Below are 18,564 nucleotides of genomic sequence, written 5' to 3' on the forward strand. Positions count from 1 at the left end.
CAAGGTATTATTTTTCAGGTGATTTCTGATGGATCTGTTTACCACAATGACATTCACGATATCAAATGCAGTAATCAAATAATGTACGGTAAATTGTTATCACTGAAGAATTAACAGACATTGTTTCAAACTGACTAAGTGATCTTCTTAGTCCCATAACTTTGGTCAGTTTTACTTACTTGATCTTTTCTCCTCATCTAGGTAGGTTTCTGGTTGTGACAGATGAGACATGAGATCTTCAGCTTCCAGGCTTTCAAGTTTTTCTTCAAGAGATTCACTATGGAATCGGTAAGAATAAGAAAGATATAAATAACTGCTTTAAAGGCTTAAAAACAGAGCATGATCTAAGAAAAATAAGCCTAAAAGAAATTGGTATTGTCCTTTGTAATATCTGCCACTGGGTTTTTCCTCGGCTTTATGATGCTTTGGGTATTACTACAGTGGGTGTTTTTCAGATAAGGTATAACCTATTGATCATTCCAAGGGCCAAAAATTCCAACAAATCAGTAAATCCTTACCAAACACTGACTGCCTGAGCAAGTAATGGAACAAACACTAACATTTATTATGTATTTTGCTTTGCTTTCATAGATTTCAAAGCTGGAAGAGGGGGGCAGGGTATAAAAAGGACACTAACTCTTTTCAACTCGTCTAGATCTGGTAACTGATGTTGTTTTAACTGAAAACAACAAATCTCTGAAATCAGCCTGAAAAATCTATGGCAGATTTGTGCGGGGGCTTGAAAGAGGAGGGACTCTTTTTCTCGTGATGTAAAGTGCTGAATAGCACACAGTTGTCTAAATATGCTTTTGTTTATTCAGTCTCTGTATGGTGAGTGCTCTTGTTTTAAAGTTTTTAAAGTGTTTCACTGAACCACTAAAAGCTACATTCAGATTGCTTTTACAACAACACCACTGATGCTTAAGGCTGAAGACTTCTTTGTACCTGGCGCACTGGCTGGAGCTGTCCTGGCACAGGTCACTGCTTCCTGCATGGCCATTACAGCAGTGTGGGACTTTCATCTTTTCTTCTTCCCTGGGGGAAACAGTTGACCATATTGCACTCCAGCTCAGCCAAGAGGGTGATTCACTGCTGCTGATCTTCGGAAAACTGAATAAATCTTCCTTTCATGCATTTGCTTTGTCACATGGCTACACATATTTTTCCTTTTTTAAATCCATGATGACTTAAATAAGAGAGAGTTCAGAAGTCAAACAATCATCTTTGCAAAAATATGAAGCTATTAAGATGAATGTTCCTATTTGATTCTGAAACAGCCCTTAGGTTTTTATATCCTACTGCTCCTACATTTTCTTGGAGGAATAAAATAAAACAAAACACAACCACCAGCAAGCAAAGAAGTAGTGGTAAGATCACTGAAATTAATGAAACCTGAGTTCCTCTGGATTTGTGTCTTGACTGCAGCTCCTGAGCTGGGATCAGCAATGCATTACAAAAATCATTAGAGGCAGGACAGATGAGCAGTTGATGACCTTCTACTGTAGTCAGTGGAAAGCCAGTTAACTTAGGAAGCAGCAAGCTCAATTTCAGTGGTTAAAAGTAGCAGCAAATGAGTAATCAGAGATAGTAGCTGCTGTGATGGACTTATGGACTGAAATTCTTCTTATTTCATTTAGCACCATATCAACACTGACCCAATGGAGATTAGGTCCATGCAGCAAGACCAGTTTCCAAAAGCTTCCAGATGGTTGTCTATCATCCTGGGATTTAACAGAACCCCACAACTAAAACATTCAAATGTCTACTTTAAATGTCTACATTCAGAACTGGATTTTAAATTTGAGTAGTTTTTGCTTAATGAAAAGCTTTTTAGCACTAAAGCAGGTATACCTCAAATTATTTCAGGTCTTCTGTATTGTTAAACGTATTTATCTCCTTACTAAAACAAACAAGCACCCAAGACCCCACCAAAACCCAAGAGGTATCACTCCTGCACTGAAAATTTCCTATGCTAAGTTCAAATTTAAAGACTGGCCAACTGATGCATCCTTGAAAGTAGAGGCTTATGTAAGGGAAATACAGATGTGCTGATAAGTTCAGTGGTTGCAAGGGATTTTTTTGTAACACCCAACATCTGCAGATTTATTTCCAGCATTTCCCTAATGAGATGCTATTTAGCGAATTAAGAAATTAAGTATGCTCAGTCAACACTGTAAACCAGCTTTTGAACTTCAACTCAGTAGGCCCATACACGTGAACGCCTGCACATGTCTTAGAAAAGCTTGTGTAAAGCTACAAATGACTTCTGTGTGTTTGTTTAACATGATGGGACTTCAGTCCCTTCTTTTTCACTAAATATGGTTTTAATGCTAATAAATTCATAATACAGAGGAGGAAAAAACCCTCACAAAACCAGATCTCTCTGCTATAGATTTTCACATCATGAACAACTAGTAGAAAGAAACTCTTTCCTTTACCTGCCAATCCTTTTTTTCTATCCAATAAAATGCTGATTAAATTGTTTGGCCTGAGAGCCCTTTTCATCCTTCAGCTACTTTTTCTAAACTCTTACTATAAAACATATAAAAAAAACTTACTTCTGATGTAGCACTACTCAGCTGGAAAAGCCCAGTGTGCTTTCACCTAGAAAAATACATGTAATTGTCTGCATTCCATAGATAGAGAAATGAAACCCACAGAGATCAAATGCCATGTCACAGCCATGAGTGGCAGCTCAAAGACATGATCCCAGCTCTACAGAGCCTTTATTTTGCTCTTAAACTGTTTCCCAGGTTCATTTTGGCATGAACCTCCAGGCAAGATGCATGCTGCCATCAGCACACATTTAGCAGCTTAGGTAGAACTAGAGAAGTGCCTGGATAATGAGACAGCCGTATCATTTCCAGAAGGAAAGAGAAAATATTGAAATGTTTGCAGTGCAGGTTAAGGCTTTATTTCATTCTTTTTTTATTTTGGAGAGCCTGCTATGCCAGCTGCCCTGCAACATGTTCATTTCTGCAGTATCATTCTCTGATTTTAGTCACTGCTATATCTCATATTTAAAAAAAAAAAAAAGTATTCATCTCCTATGAATTCTGCTTTGGAAGGCCTCTTATTTCTCTTGTTTCAGTCAGAGTAGCCCTTCATGATATATTGGCTTTATCTTGTGCTTTCCAATCCCATTGCATGGCCTGCTCTCGTGCTTTCTAGCAAGCCTCCCAGGATCTGCTCAGGGTCAGGAATGCAAGGTAACAATGAACAGATTTCCCCTGTGCCCATCCTCACCAACATGGTGATGGTAGATACTGCTGGCAGAGCAACCCTGTGGGGCTGGCAGTCTTTGCACAGCTGTCTCCATAAGTGATGAGCAGGCTCCCACCTGCACCATGGGCAATATAGAATCATAGAATAATTAGGGTTGGAAAGGACCTTAAGATCCTTTAGTTCCAACCCCCTGCCAGGGGCAGAGACACCTCACGCTAAACCATATCACTCAAGGCTCTGTCCAACCTGGCCTTGAACACCACCAGGGATGGAGCATTCACAACTTCCTTGGGCAACCCATTCCAGTGCCTCACCATCCTTACAGTAAAGAACTTCTTCCTTATATCCAATCTAAACTTCCTCTGTTTTATATTCTGTAGACGTTTTAAGGGCTGTATTTGAATCTGGTCTCTACTGACATGCAGTATTACTTCCTATGTCCTTAAGTAAGATTTCATAAATGAGCATCTCTCACAAAAAAAGTTCAGCATACCTACAACAAAACCCAAAGCATGCCTTCCCTGCCCTGAGCTTGCTGATGCTTGCTGCTGGTGAGCATTTTGCTGGTTTTCTCTTTGGAGGATGCAGAGGTTGCAGGGGAACAGCCCCTTGCTTGTTGTTGTTACTGTGAGCCGGGAATGCCATTGCGTGTTTGTCTGAATGACTCTTGATACTGCATGACAAAACCAAAAAACAAAGGCAAAACTGAATCAGCAGATTAGTCAGCTTAATCTTGTGTAACTCAATGCTGTACTTCATTTTCAGTGCTGTTATTTTCAGCTGTCCTTTGAGATGGCTATTTGAGCTCACCTATCATTCTGCCAAGCTACTTGCATGGAACATTCAAGTAGATAAGATGCAAAATATATAATTCAGTGGAACGTTTCTGATGTTTTGATTTAATCTTTTTCATTTGGTACACAGAGTGTTAAAAATGCAAGATCTTAATGTTACCAAAATGTCCTTTATAATGAGAACACAATGGGTTCTTTTTTTGCTATCATATTACTATTGAAAGAATGCAAAAAGAACCTTTTGTTTAAACCAATATTGCTACTGCTAAAAGGCTTTTAAACTAATACTGTAGTTTCTGAGGCAGTTGCTTATGTTTCCTTACCTAATTTTAAATACCAGTAGAAGACAAATGCTCAGAGATGCCAGTATTAAAATTGAAATAAGCTGATCCTTCTATTCAAATCAGTTACAGCAGCAACACAAATTATTGATGCAGCTCATGTGGTTCATGAGCCATATTGGTAAATGCTGTCACTTAAAAACACAGAATTGCAATCAGCATGTTTGCTGGATCTGGATTTTGGGTTTCTGCATGTACAGCGATACAATTTAGATAAGAACATTCTTCCTTGACTGGAAAGTTACCTGACTATTCTGTCTCAATAACACAATCATTTCAAAGATTTGTTTGCAAATGCCAAATCCAACAGCCTTCTTTCTCAAGCAGAAACACTTTGCAGTTTACCATATAACTTCCCTTGAAGCAAATTAGCAACAGTCAATGTGTGATGTAGGCTTCAATTTTTAAAATAGGCTTTGCTATTTCCTGTGAGTATATCATGCACTTATATGATATTAAAAGTGTAAACATTCTGCAGGTTAAAATATGTAGCTGTTACATTTCACACATGGCTCAGGTGGCCAACGGGACTGTTCTCTGAGAGGACTCTCTTCCTGAGATGAAACTTCTAACTAAACGTCTCCTGCTCAAGTACAAAGGGATGATGTTACATGTCCTTATATAAATGGGGTGGGTTTGTTTTTCAAAACAAAACTGTGAGAGTTCCGTTAACAAAAAAAGTTTACTGAGTTTTAGCATAAGACACTCCAAAAACCAAAAGCCAAACTCACCCTGCTGAGATTCTTGTTGATTTGAAGCTCCTTTTAACCTCTAAGCCCAACATTCAACTCAAATGAGAAGAGTTGATGTTCAGAAATATCTGTGGATATTCTACAGCCATAAATTTAAATAAGTATTTTCCATCAATTTTATTAGAAGTTATGTGAAAATGGAATTATTAAAATGCAGCAACAGCAATTAACCATGTACAAGTTTTCTCTGAGAATCTCAAGCCGGCTTTATCAGATATCAAATGCCATGGCTGCTTTACACCATACAGTGATCCCATACAGCGAGTTAGGATAGGAAGTATGAGAAATAATGCTGACTGCTGTGTTTAGCTGACATGTATGAATACAACACCAAACCACAAATTTATTCAGAATAGCAGTACAGTAAAGCAGCATAGCCTAAGGATATTTTCCTGATGAGTTTTAGCACACCACTAGTTCTGTTGCTATTCGCTGCTGAGCTGGTGATACTGTGTTTGTGAAGATGCTAAAGAGCATAAAAAGAACAACTATATAGTTTACTATCAAAAGCATGTGTCTTTCAATGACCTGACGTTTTAATTAAACTCTAATGTCTGATCAGCAGATGCTTTTATCAGCAGTAATAGCCACAATGGGAACCTTGAAAGTAAAGAAATGAGCATTGGTGTAAACCCATATTTGCAAAGTGGCAACATTTCGATCATTCTTGGGAAAGAAAAAAACCCCAAATTTGACATGTGAGATCCTGGCATGATTGTGTCTGTACTAATCAAGAGGAGTCATCTGCACAGTAGCCATGTGCACAGTGATTTCCTTCTTCAGCTAACAACTCATTTCCCCACCACACTGACAGGTTGTAAATGGCCCTGAAGGCAGCTTGTCTGAGCATGCTTGACAGCATATTTGGTGCACAGCCAGGGACCTGGGTCAATCTTGTTTCCAGAAACCAAGCAGCAGCCACACCTGAGTTTGTATCTGTGAGCTCGCTATCTATGAAGCAGGGAAGCGTGGCCCTGGGGGTGGCTCCCGGGCTGCTCTCTGCAGGCAGTGTAATCGTATCCTATGGGAGATCCGGCGCCAGCTCCAGCACAGCTGAGGTGTTGATACCCTGAAGAGCTGACTCGGCACTACTAAAGCTAGACAGCCAACCATACAGCCCTGCTTTTGGTCGCAGGGCCACAGCCTCCTGTATCTGTCTCCTTTATAGTGGAAATATAACCTTTCTGTTCTCTACCTCACCGTTGCATGGGTTAAACAGTTAATTGCACTGATGACATAAAGAGCTATGCAAGTGCTGTGTAGCTCTTCACCTCTGGCACGGATCTGTAATGTTTGAAAGTTTGCAACAACGACAATAGTCATCATCACCTGATGACTACTGCTCAGCTCTTGTGAATGACTGATGATCTCAATCTAAATATGACTAGAGTACTATAAAATGAAAAATACCATAGTTGCTATTCAGCCTGTTGCAAAACACCTGTGTTAATAGTTTGTGCTTGTTGTTGCTATGCTCCTTAGCCTCTCCTTAAGCATGGTGACTATCATTACTGCAGAAATATCAGTTCTCTGTAATTAACTCTTCTGTTGGCAATCACAGTAAAAAAGGCCAGGGAATAAAATGGATTTGTAGAATGAATCACTGGGTGGGATGGCAAGACAGCAAAACTTCCTAACTTCCTTGACTGCAATGTATCATCAGCAAGGAGTATGCTTTCCAGAGGTGTTTGCATGATGCTCACCCGCTCTAGCTTGGCCCAGGATGGACAGGAAAATGCATTTCACAATCAGAATACCAAGAGGAGTGAGACAAGCATAACTTCTATTGGCAAGCCTTACACGAGAAATAGGCTGCGACACAGCCTCCCCCAGGATCTAGCACAGACTAAGATAGCGTTAGAGCAGACGCCGTGAAATATAACTTTCACACTCTGCTGATTATTCTTTGACATTTGTGAAGTGAAACAGTGATTTCAGTTAGTGACAATTTATAGAGAGGTGAATCTTGCAAATTTAGAAGTGAATCTCAGATACTGATGGCAATTCAAAACAGGAAACATGGTTAAATCTGAAATCCACTAAAAGCTACCTGAAACACTTATATAATCTAACTAGTTTAAATGCAAGCACATTTTATCTTTTATTAACAGCATATTAATTAACTAATTTTGCTTCCAGTGAGTTTAAGTGAAGATAATTCAAGCCTAAAGAAGTCATGCCCACGGGGCTATTTTCTCTACTAGCATTTGTATAGGGGAAGAGGAAATGCTGCCTCAAAGCAGCAAAACTGAGGACTATATTCTCTTTAATAGAGTTAACAATTTCAGAATTGCCAAAAGACCAGACTAATGAGCAATTATGATCAGTAGCTATTGATCTTCCTTTTCATCTTTAGGCCTTGTGCTGTTCTCTGATTTCCCAGTATTCTTCCATATTCTTTCTACTTTTATGTATTTTAGTTTTAAAGGTAATTTTTTTTTTTCCTGAGGAGGAAACACAGAAGCTCAGCTACTGCTACTCTCTGCTGTGCCTTCATTTCTGTCACTCTTCACTGCTCCCGTTTCCCTGGCCTGCCTCCTGCCTTTCTTTGTTGAACATGCTGCTCCTTAATTCTGCAGTTTTCATTTTCTCTAAAGAGTATTAAAGAAATTATGTCTGTAGCAATATGTCCAGCTTTGTGTCCACACTCTCTGGGGTAGAATTTGGTTAGGATAGCAGACGAAGTTATTTTACAGTCCAAAGACTACTGTTCAAGTTCACTAACCTCAGTCTGAAGAGGAACAATTCTATTTTAACAGTGAGAGTACCCAACTAATTAAACCAGTTTACCCATCAGTGTGATGGATTTATCTTCACTTGAAATCTGCTAGAGCAGGATCAGGACTCCTCCTAACATGAACACCCTGAAGCTGACCCTCAGACCGTAGGTCTGGCTCAGGAACGGCTGTGTTGACAACCCATGATCGATGTCCTACAGGAAATTAGCAGGGGTGATCACAGAGACCCTGTGTGGCCCTCGGGCTGCGTCCAGCCCCTCACCCATCCGCTTTCCATGCAAGCGAGGTATACTGAAACAGCTCTTTCTGATGCTAACAGCTCTTTCCTGGCCCAAACCCCAAGGCAATTCTTCACTCTCCTTTCCATACTACTTTTGATGCCACCAGCCATTTTTATCCTCTTGATCTCTCTTCCTCCTCCACTGCTCTTATGAACATGATCCTCAATTGAATTTCTTCCTACCCCTCCAGTTGCTTCTTCAGTGCTTCATTTTCAAATCCATTTTTCAGTGTAACTCCCACACAGTTCTTTTCTTGGCTCCCTCCTCCTCTTGCCTACTCTACCTTTCAGAGTCTCATGATGTTTAACAATCATCTGTACGAGCCTGGAGCCTTTTTGCCGGAAAGCTGGATCACGTGAAGCAGCAACAGCAGCAATCACATGGCCATATGGAGGGCTTCTGCTAAGGCAATGAAATCAAGGAAACATGTTCAGGCAGGACCATTTCTCAGGAGTATTGGTCATATTTTTTGCTGGCAGAACTGCATTTAAATCATTTTTTTATGGGTATACACCAATTAGGTATCTCCTTTTATCACACACATCACAGCCTTCTGTTGATGTTTTCAACTATTTTTTGAGTTGCACAGGCATTTTTTATTTGAATTACATAGAAAACCATGTAAAGGCCTGAGCGCATTGTAATATGGGAGTTGGTCCTTATATAGAGAACATTAAAACCTTTGGAATGAACATATCCATAATAATACTGCTCATTGCCAATTGTTCAGATTTGAGAATATTTACCATGCCTGAATTCCCCAGCTTCTGTGGAGAGAACCCCAAACACAGAAAAGGAAAACACATTGTATGAGTAAATAAATGAGACAGAAACAGCAGATGACCATAATTACTTGAGTCTCCTGAGACCTCCACTTCTTTAGAAAGGCACATATGGGCCCCAAAATCTAAGCTTAAAAAAAAACCAACCCAAAACCTCATTAGTGCTGTCCATCAATTCCCAGAGTTACATGATGCAATGACAGATAAATGGTGTTTTAGTTTATTCGGAAATACAGCTGGTGAGTGCACAAAGGACATCAGGGATGCGGTGAAGGGTTCAGGTGGTGGCTGTTGTGCGAGGGGCTGCGGTGAGCCATGCAGCCTGGCCATGGTGCGTGAGGGTTGTGGTGAGCCCTGAGGCCGGCCATTGCATGTGAGGGGCTGTGGTGAGCCCGGCCATGTGTGTGTGAGGGTTGTGGTGAGCCCTGAGGCCGGCCATTGCATGTGAGGGGCTGTGGTGAGACGTGCAGCCCGGCCATGGCATGTGAGGGGCTGTGGTGAGCCGTGGAACCCAGCCATGGCAGTAGGGGTGTACCACCCTCTTCCTCTCTTTGGACAAGCTCAGGAGCATAATTAGTAACAGGTATCAGTAACAGCAGCTCCAGCGGTGTCGCTGAGACATGGCAGAACTTGTTAAAAATTACCTAAGGAGAGTAAAATCTGTATGGTCAGGTTGCTTAAAGTGATGACTGCCAGCACTGGCTGTATGAAATCTTCATGCTTTATGCCATAGGAAGCTTGTAGCACAAGCAGAGGCTTTTCCACTGGCTAGATTGACTTAAACAAGGGCAAAGTAAGACCAAATACCACAGAGCCGGCCGCCGCTCCCCGCGGCTGAAAGCGGCCGTCAGGTCCTTGCGACTGCCCCACGGCTGCCGGCGTGGGGAGCCCTGTCTCACAGCTGGGAACAGAGCCGGAGCGCGTCGCTCCCCGGCCTTGCCGCTTCCAGCAGAAACCTCTTTTTAACAATGAAATAAAAGGAAAACGAAAAACTAAAGAGAAACAGAGCCGCAGCGTGAGGCGCTCACCGCAGCGCGGAGGGAGGTGGGAGGGGAGAGGGGCCTGACGGGGGCGTGCGCGAGGCCGGGGGAGGGAGGGAGGCAGCTGGAGCATGCGCAGAGCACTTCCTCGTTGGCCTCACGTAACGGCTGCGGGCGGGCGTTGGGTAGCGCGTGTCAGTCACCGGGTGACTGTCAGCGGCGGCGGGAGTCCTGCCAGCCCCGGCCAAGCCCCCGCCAGCCCCGGCCCTTCCCCTCCTTCCCCCCAGCCGGGGGGCGCAGCCGGAGCCCGCACAAGTTAGTGCTCAAGTTGGCGGCGGGCGGGAGCGGCGGTTAAGGCGAGGGGCGTGAGGGGGGTCGGCGGCGGGTGGGGAAAGGGGCTGAGCTCGGTGGGGTGGGGGCTGGCGGGTGCCGCTCCCTCCTTCTCTTCCTCCTCTCCCGCCCTCCCCTCAGCGCCGGCGGTGGGGCCGGGCTTCTCAGAGACGGCCCCGTCCCCGCAGCCGTCGGGGGGCCGCAGGCAGCCGAGGGAGCTCTCCCCGCCGGCGGGGCCGGGCTGCGCGGGCAGCGGTGCCGTGTGGGGGCCTTTCCCCCTTCACCTCCTGTCCGGGAGGAGGAGGGGGCGGCCGGGTGAGAGGCTCGATGTGGAGGCTGAAGCCTCAGCCTCTCTCTGCGGCTCCGCGGCTTTGATGCTGCGGGTCTCTGCTGGCTGCTAACATCTTCCCTCTTTTTTTTTTTCTTTTTTTTTTTTTTTTCCTCCTTCCTTATTTTTTTTTTTGCCCTCCACCTCCCCCCCCCCCCCCCCAACTTGGCTTCCCCTTCTCCGGATCTGTGTGTTCGGCTCCTTCTGGGCTTTACCGGTGGGGTAGGATCATGCCGGACCAGATCACCGTGTCGGAGTTCATCGCCGAGACTACAGAGGATTACAACTCCCCGACCACCTCCAGCTTCACCACCCGGTTGCAGAACTGCAGAAATACGGTCACGCTGCTGGAAGAGGTAAATCACCCACATACACCTCCCTCCCTTTGTTTTCTTTTCCTTTTTATTTTCTTTTTTTGTCTTTGAGAAAGAGCATCAGAGACAGGGCAGTACCGCCTGCCCAAATCCAAGGGAGCTAGAGGCATTGGTATGCATGTAATCTGGTCTTTTAATTGTGGGACTTTGCTCTTGTGCTGAGCTAGTTACTGAAAGCTTTCCTGCCCTGGCGTCTTAAAGATTAGTGGATAAAGCAGTTGTCTGAATTTAAATATTACTGTTGTATGTCTTGGATTTTTTGGTGTTGGTGGTTGTTGCAGTAGGAAAGAAAAGTGAATGTTGGGATTTTTAGAGGGAATCGTTTGGGAGCGTTAGCAGCCACTCGTTAGATCAAGTCAGCGCAGAACTCTTGACTGCAGAAACCTGCCAAGGGAGACCTCGTTTAAGAAACGAGGTAAGGATGAAGAGATAAATGTGGAGTGAGGAAAATAATATGAAAACAAAATAGGTGGTGGAAGGACAGGAGCAGAATAATGCAGCAGAGTGATTATAGTCACAGCATCTCAACATTGAAGCCTCACTGCTGGTTTGGTTATTTTATTGCATATTATGAAAGTCATTTAGATGTTCATCCTGCTTCACTGTCAAGAAATAAGAGTGTGAAAGTGGGTAAACTTCCAGAGCTGGTTTCTATGGGATATCAGTCCACTGCTTCCTATTTGAGGTTTCAGTGTGATTTCCTATGGACTAGGTCAGCAGTTAGGAGGAAACATCTTCCAAATGACTTGAAAACAAGGCAAAGTATAGCTCTTCTCTTGCCCCACACTTGTTTGAAGCTGCAAGCATAATGACTCTGAAAGAAGACAGCTTTTTGCTATTGTTTCATGGGTTGCAGTGAGTTGGTTTGGATTATATACTCAGTTCATGAAGTATTTGTCAATTATGCAGGAGCCGGCGCGTATCTAGGAGATGGATTTAATAGATTCTTTTTAGTTTTGTTGACTGTGTTGGCGTGAGCAAAGCATTTGGTATGCAAGAAAAGAGTACTAATCATGATGTTCTCCAGATAGTCTTGGGTATGGAAAATAGGATTAAAACTAGTTAATGCTGGCTTAGTAGAAAACTTCCTATGTTCAACATTTTAACAGTGCTTTTGTTTATAGCAATTGACCAGGTAATAGAGCGACTGTATGACTGCATTTAAAATTATGTGTTTTATTTTTATTATGTAACCTAGATTAATTTGTGTAACTTTCCCATAACTGTAACTGCTAATTTCTCACCTAACTGAGCTGTGGTTGCTTACAGGTTTGTCAGACATAAACCTGTTTTGGTTTGCGTTTGACAGTATTGCTGCCCCCTGGTCTTAGCTGCGTGGAATAGGTTCAGCCATTGGTATATACTTACTAGTGCGGTCGACAGCATTCAGAGAGTTAAGCAAACATGTATTCTGCCATCTCTGATGGTTCTAGGGTAAGAATACAGTCCAATGCTTTCATGATTTAGGAAGTACATCAGTACAGTCTGAGTGGCATAATGCCTGTCCGAAGAAAACCAAAATGCAGAGGATAAATACACGGTGTTCTGCACTATTTGTGTGGATTGAGCATATTTTTAAAGTTTTTATGTCTGGTTTGACAGCAGTAAATCACAGGAATAGAGAATAATCGGCGCTTCTAGTACGTGTGTTGGTATTTCTTGAATTTATTTTGTTTGTGTAACTATTTTATGTGTCCTACTTAAGCCCTTTGCAGTTCCAATTGATGCTCGATTTATGTTTATTAACTGTAAATATAAAAACCCCTTTATCTGTTAGCAGACAACATAGAAATATGCTCTGTTGTTACATACTGCAAAAAATCTGCAGCTCTCCCAAAATTTACTTATTAAATTGCATGAAGAGGTGCAGATGGTCAGAATGAGGCAGGCAAAGTGCTCCATTAGAGTCCTTGTGTCTTTATTGTAGCTGTAGCTTGCATGCTCAGTTCTGCTGCTGCTGCTCTAAAGCTGGGGCTGTTTTCTGTCCATCTGCTTACCTACGGCTGTGATTCATGTGAAGCAGGGACTGAAATGGAGCAGTTGAAGTGGCTGTTATGTGGCTCCTATTACTGCTCCCACTGTCCACACATTGTGGACGAGCAAAAAGCTCTTCAAGCAGCTCCTGAACTTCAATTTTGAGCCCACTGTGTTAAGACAAAGGGGATGATCCCATCCTTGGAGCTGTTTGATTTTTACCTTAATGTTGTGTGTGGTTGGAGCCCTCACTGGCCTCTTGCAGGCAGTGTCCAGCTCTGTGCTGTTAGGGCACTGCAGCCTGAAGTATCTTGGGTCATTATCTGAGAGCTAATGTAGTTCAACACAACCTGTACCTACCTCAGTGACTATAAGCTGGTTTGTGGATAAACTAATAATTTTCTTTATTCTGAACAAGACTGTGAACTAGAACTATTTCTCCAAACGGAACTGGTAGGGAAATTGAGCAGACTTAACAAGAGTTACATCTGTTTTGTAGCCTCTGAGTCTGATGTAACTCCTGCCAGAGCTCAGAGCAGTGGTTAGATAGGAGCCACTGTTTCATAAAGAATGTGACAAAAAAGAAGCAGACTGTTTTGTGTGCCTCTGTGTCTCTGTCTAGTTCCTTGAAGGTATCCCAGAGTTATGAATTTACTGTTTCTTAATTACAATTAACAAGTTTTCTGAAGCAATAAAATAGATGATGGACTCGGTTGCTGTTTTTTTTTTTCACTTGATTGAACTCCAGTGGAAGTGCAGTTAGTTCAGCTGAGCAGATTGATATATATTCTCTCCTAGTTGTGACTCTTCTATTATAACTCTTAGATCCTGTTAGATGCATTTTTGGGACAAGTTTCAGGTGAAAAAATCAGAGCAGGCATTTTTACTAATTCTGATGACTTTGCGCTTGATAAGGTTGTAATGGAAAACCCAACAAAATGTGAAGGCATACCTGAAAAAATAAGTCCAGGAAAGATTATCCAAAGGACTTCTGTGTGTTTAGACTGCATGTTAGGAAAAATTTCTTCATTGAAATGGTAGTCAGGGATTGGAACAGGCTTCCCAAGGAAGTGGTGGAATCACCACCTTTAGAAGTGTCCAAAACCCATGTAGATGAGGCCCTAGTGACATGGTTTAGTGGTGGACTTGGCGGTCCCGGGCTAACAGTTGGACTGGATGATCTTAGAGGTCTTTTCCAACCTAGTTAATTCTATGACTTACTAAAAAAGACCCAAAGCCATCAAACACCATGTGTCATCATCCATCCTGTCCCTCTCCCTCATAAAATACCACCCAGAGTTTATCTGTTGTAATATTGTTAAAGGAGAAAATAGTAGGTAAATGCTGTTATGTGGCAGTTTATTGACTAGAAAAGTTTCAGGCTACATTGTTTGAACTACTGAAACTTTGGGAAATTGTCAATTTTTTTTTTCTTCCTAAGAGAGAAAACTGGAAGTTTTTGTCATCCAGTCACACCAGACCAAGGAAAACAGACCCTGTCATCTTCATAGCCAGGCATAGCCATCTTATATATTCGTTACCAAAGACCAGCAAGATCAATTTTTTAGTAATATTTATTTTTGAAGCATGAGTGTTATGTAGGGTCCATCAGAAAACGCAATTTTTAAGGTTCATTCTATTGCTAAAGTAATCACAGTATCACAGTATCACAGTATGTTAGAGATTGGAAGGGACCTCGAAAGATCATCTAGTCCAATCCCCCTGCCGGAGCAGGAACACCTAGATAATGTTACACAGGAATGCGTCCAGGCGGGTTTTGAATGTCTCCAGGGAAGGAGACTCCACAACCTCCCTGGGCAGCCTGTTCCAGTGTTCCGTCACCCTCACTGAGAAGAAGTTTCTTCTCAAGTTTAAGTGGAACCTCTTGTGTTCCAGTTTGTACCCATTACCCCTTGTCCTATCATTGTTTGCCACTGAGTAGAGCCTGGCTCCGTCCTCGTGACACTCCCCCTTTATATATTTATAGACACTGATAAGGTCACCCCTCAGTCTCCTCTTCTCCAAACTATAGAGACCCAGCTCCCTCAGTCTTTCCTCATAAGGGAGATGTTCCACTCCCTTAATCATCTTTGTTGCCCTGCGCTGGACTCTCTCCAGCAGCTCCCTGTCCTTCTTGAACTGAGGGGCCCAGAACTGGACACAATACTCCAGATGGGGTCTCACCAGGGCAGAGTAGAGGGGAAGGAGGACCTCTCTCGACCTACTAACCACCGCCCTTCTAATACACCCCAGGATGCCATTGGCCTTCTTAGCCACAAGGGCACAGTGTTGGCTCATGGTCATCCTGTTGTCCACTAGGACCCCCAGGTCCCTCTCCCCTACACTGCTCTCTAACAGGTCATTCCCCAACCTATACTGGAACCTGGGGTTGTTCCTGCCCAGATGCAGGACTCTACACTTTCCCTTGTTATATTTCATCAAGTTACTCCCTGCCCAACTCTCCAGCCTATCCAGGTCTCGCTGGATGGCAGCACAGCCTTCTGGCGTATCAGCCACTCCTCCCAGCTTAGTGTCATCAGCAAACTTGCTGATAGTACACTCAATTCCCTCATCTAAATCATTGATGAATATATTAAATAATACCGGTCCCAGTACTGACCCTTGAGGCACTCCACTAGTTACAGGCCTCCAACTAGACTCAGCCCCATAGACTACAACTCTCTGGCTTCTCTCCTTCAGCCAGTTCGCAGTCCACCTCACTACCTGATCATCCAGTCCACACTTCCTCATTTTAGCCGCGAGGATGCTGTGGGAGACTGTGTCAAATGCTTTGCTGAGGTCAAGGTAGACCACATCCACCGCTCTGCCATCATCCATCCACCGTGTTATTTCCTCATAAAAGGCTAAGAGATTGGTCAAACATGATTTCCCCCTGGTGAAGCCATGTTGACTGCCCCTCATAACCTTCTTATCCTTGATATGCCTTAAGATGGTATCAAGGATAAGGTGTTCCATCACTTTCCCAGGGATGGAGGTGAGGCTGACCGGTCTGTAGTTACCCGGGTCCTCCTTCTTGCCCTTTTTGAAGACTGGAGTGACATTTGCTTTCCTCCAGTCCTCAGGCACCTCTCCCGTTTCCCAAGACTTGGTAAAGATGATGGAGAGTGGTCTAGCAATGACTTCCGCCAGTTCCCTCAGCACCCGCGGGTGCATCCCATCTGGACCCATGGATTTATGGATGTCCAGATTGCTCAACTGGTCTCTAACCCATTCCTCATCGACTAAGGCAAACCGCTCCGTCGACCTGACTTCATCTAAGGTCTCAGGGGTACAGGGCTCTTCAGGACTGCCCGCAGCAGAGTAGACAGAGACAAAGAAGGCATTCAGTAACTCTGCCATCTCTTTATCTTCTGTCACCAGGGCACCCATCCCGTTCATCAGTGGGCCTACATTGCCTCTGGTGTTAGTTTTGTCTGCCATGTATTTAAAAAAGCTCTTTTTGCTGTCCTTGACCCTTCTTGCCAGGTTTAATTCTAAGGATGCCTTAGTCCTCCTAGCTGCCTTCCTACATCCTCTAGCAGCAGCCTTATATTCCTCCCAAGTGGCCAGCCCCTCCTTCCATGACCTGTAAACTCTCCTCTTCCACTTGAGCATACCCAGCAATTCCCTGTTTAGCCACGCAGGTCTCTTGGCCCTCTTCCTTGACTTCCTACGTGTCGGGATGCTCCGATCTTGAGCACGGAAAAAGCAGTCCTTGAATGTCAACCAACTATCTTGGGCCCCTTTACCTTCAAGCAGCCCTGCCCATGGGATTTCCCCTAGCAATTGCTTGAAAAGGCCAAAGTTTGCCCTGCTAAAGTCCAGGGTTGCAATTCTACTTGGTATTCTACTAGTCCTGCCACACAAGATCCTGAACTCCACCATCTCGTGGTCGCTGCAACCAAGGCAGCCCTCAACCCTTACTGCTTCGACCAGATCCTCCTTGTTAGTGAGGATGAGATCCAGCAGCGCTCCTCTCCTGGTCGGCTCATCCACCATTTGCAGGAGGAAGTTATCATCCATACACTGGAGGAACCTCCTGGACTGTGGCTGGGTTGCCGAGTGGTCCTTCCAGCAAACATCAGGGAAGTTAAAATCCCCCACGACGACCACGGCCTGTGACTGTGAGGCCGCTCTCAGCTGCCTGTAGAAGGTCTCGTCAACTTCCTCACCCTGATCCGGTGGTCTGTAACAGACACCTACAACAGTATCCCCCCTGCCAGCCTGCCCCTTAATTCTCACCCACAGACTCTCAACTCGCTCATCATCTGTCCCTGGACAGAACTCTGTGCACTGTAGTTCCTCCCGCACATAAAGAGCAACCCCACCACCCCGCCTGGCTGGCCTGTCTTTCCTGAAAAGGACATAGCCTTCCATGACTATATTCCAGTCATGTGAGCTGTCCCACCACGTCTCTGTAATTGCCACCAGATCATAATCTCCTGACTTAACACAGGTTTCCAACTCCTCCTGCTTATTTCCCATGCTGCGCGCATTGGTGTACAGACATTTCAGGGAGCGAGCTGAGCACACCGATTTCACCCTAGGATTGTAGGAGGCCTCCCAGTCTTCATTAATTCTGGAGCGCTGCCCCACTGGGGCAAGCCCAGCTACAAGCCCATCCCCCTTCGAATCTAGTTTAAAGCTCTCCAAATGAGCCCTGCTAATTCGTGCCCCAGCATCCTTTTCCCTCTGTGAGACAAACCTTTCTCACTTGTCATTGTCCAGACTGGTGCCCTATAAAACCAGCCGTTATCAAAGAATCCAAAGCCCTGCCTGTAGCACCAGTCTCGAAGCCAATTGTTCATGAACTGAATCTTCCCATTCCTTCCCACATCAGTGGAAGATGGAAGGAGAGAGGAGAAGATCACTTGAGCCCCAGACTCTTTCACCATCCGCCCCAAGGCCCTGTAGTCTTTCTTCATCCCCCTCAGACTGCGGGAAGCAGCTTCCTCCCCACCTGTCTGGAAGACCAGCAGCGGGTAATAGTCTGTCGGGTGCACCAGGTTGGGGAGCGCCCTGGTGATATCCCTGATCCGGGCTCCAGGCAGACTACACACTTCCCTATGATGAGGGTCTACTCTGCATATCGGGCCCTCTGTTCCTCTCAGAAGGGAATCCCCTACTACAATGACCCTTCTTTCTTTCTTAACAGAGGCAGTCTTGAGGTGCAAAGTTGACTCCCTTTTCCTATGTGGCCTTGTGGGCTGGCCTTGCCCCACCTTCTCACCTACCTCTCCTTCAAGATCCAGGGCCTCGAACCTATTACGGAGGGACACCTGGGGAAGCAGGGCAGGAAGGGGGGAGGGTTTCCCACGACGTCGAACTGGAACTCGCTTCCAACCCTCGTCGTCTTTTTGGTCCCCTACCTCTGCGCAACAGCTACAGGGCAGGGGCTGCCTCGGGCCATCCCCCTCTGTGTGAGAAGGCAGGGGGTCCTTCCCCTTTTGGGGGGTATCTCCCTGGAACCGTTTCGACTGGCCCGCCAGGGAGTTACTCCACCAGTCGATTTCCCTTTCACACTCCCTGATGGTCCTCAGTGTCTCAACCTCCTCCTTAAGTCTTGCCACCAGGCTAAGCAGATCTTCTACCTGCTCACACCTCACGCAGGTGGAATGCTGTCCTCCCTCCCCCGGCAGCAGCAGGCTCTGGCACTCCCTGCACC

At 44.7% G+C, this 18,564-nt stretch overlaps 1 protein-coding gene and 1 long non-coding RNA gene across 5 annotated transcripts in view; one reads left to right on the forward strand and one right to left on the reverse strand.

Annotated features, from left to right (window-relative positions):
- ASAP1 (ArfGAP with SH3 domain, ankyrin repeat and PH domain 1) overlaps nucleotides 1-18,564 on the forward strand; it is a 150,909-nt gene that overhangs the window by 18,850 nt on the left and 113,495 nt on the right. For 2 of the 3 annotated variants that reach the window (XM_061447716.1, XM_061447717.1), the window contains exons 2-3: nucleotides 202-288; nucleotides 10,778-10,907. In XM_061447716.1, the coding sequence (XP_061303700.1) occupies nucleotides 230-288; nucleotides 10,778-10,907 (189 nt within the window). In that variant the 5' untranslated portion in view covers nucleotides 202-229. Of the gene's footprint in view, nucleotides 1-201; nucleotides 289-10,042; nucleotides 10,209-10,777; nucleotides 10,908-18,564 lie in introns of those variants that run through there. The other variant, XM_061447718.1, reaches the window with a different exon arrangement.
- On the reverse strand, nucleotides 176-9,678 carry LOC133266497 (uncharacterized). Of its 2 annotated transcripts, XR_009742426.1 has the most exons (5): nucleotides 9,558-9,678; nucleotides 8,314-8,530; nucleotides 4,860-4,946; nucleotides 946-1,186; nucleotides 176-277 (listed from the first exon to the last, which is right to left on the reverse strand). It is a non-coding gene; the product is annotated as an uncharacterized LOC133266497 (long non-coding RNA). The 2 variants fall into 2 exon arrangements; XR_009742425.1 differs by lacking the exon at nucleotides 9,558-9,678 and having other exon boundaries at nucleotides 8,314-8,766.

This window comes from Pezoporus flaviventris, unplaced genomic scaffold (genome assembly GCF_033815535.1).
Source record: "Pezoporus flaviventris isolate CSIRO_AGI_PZ_B2104156 unplaced genomic scaffold, CSIRO_AGI_Pfla_v1 ptg000007l, whole genome shotgun sequence".
Lineage (NCBI taxonomy): Eukaryota > Metazoa > Chordata > Aves > Psittaciformes > Psittacidae > Pezoporus > Pezoporus flaviventris.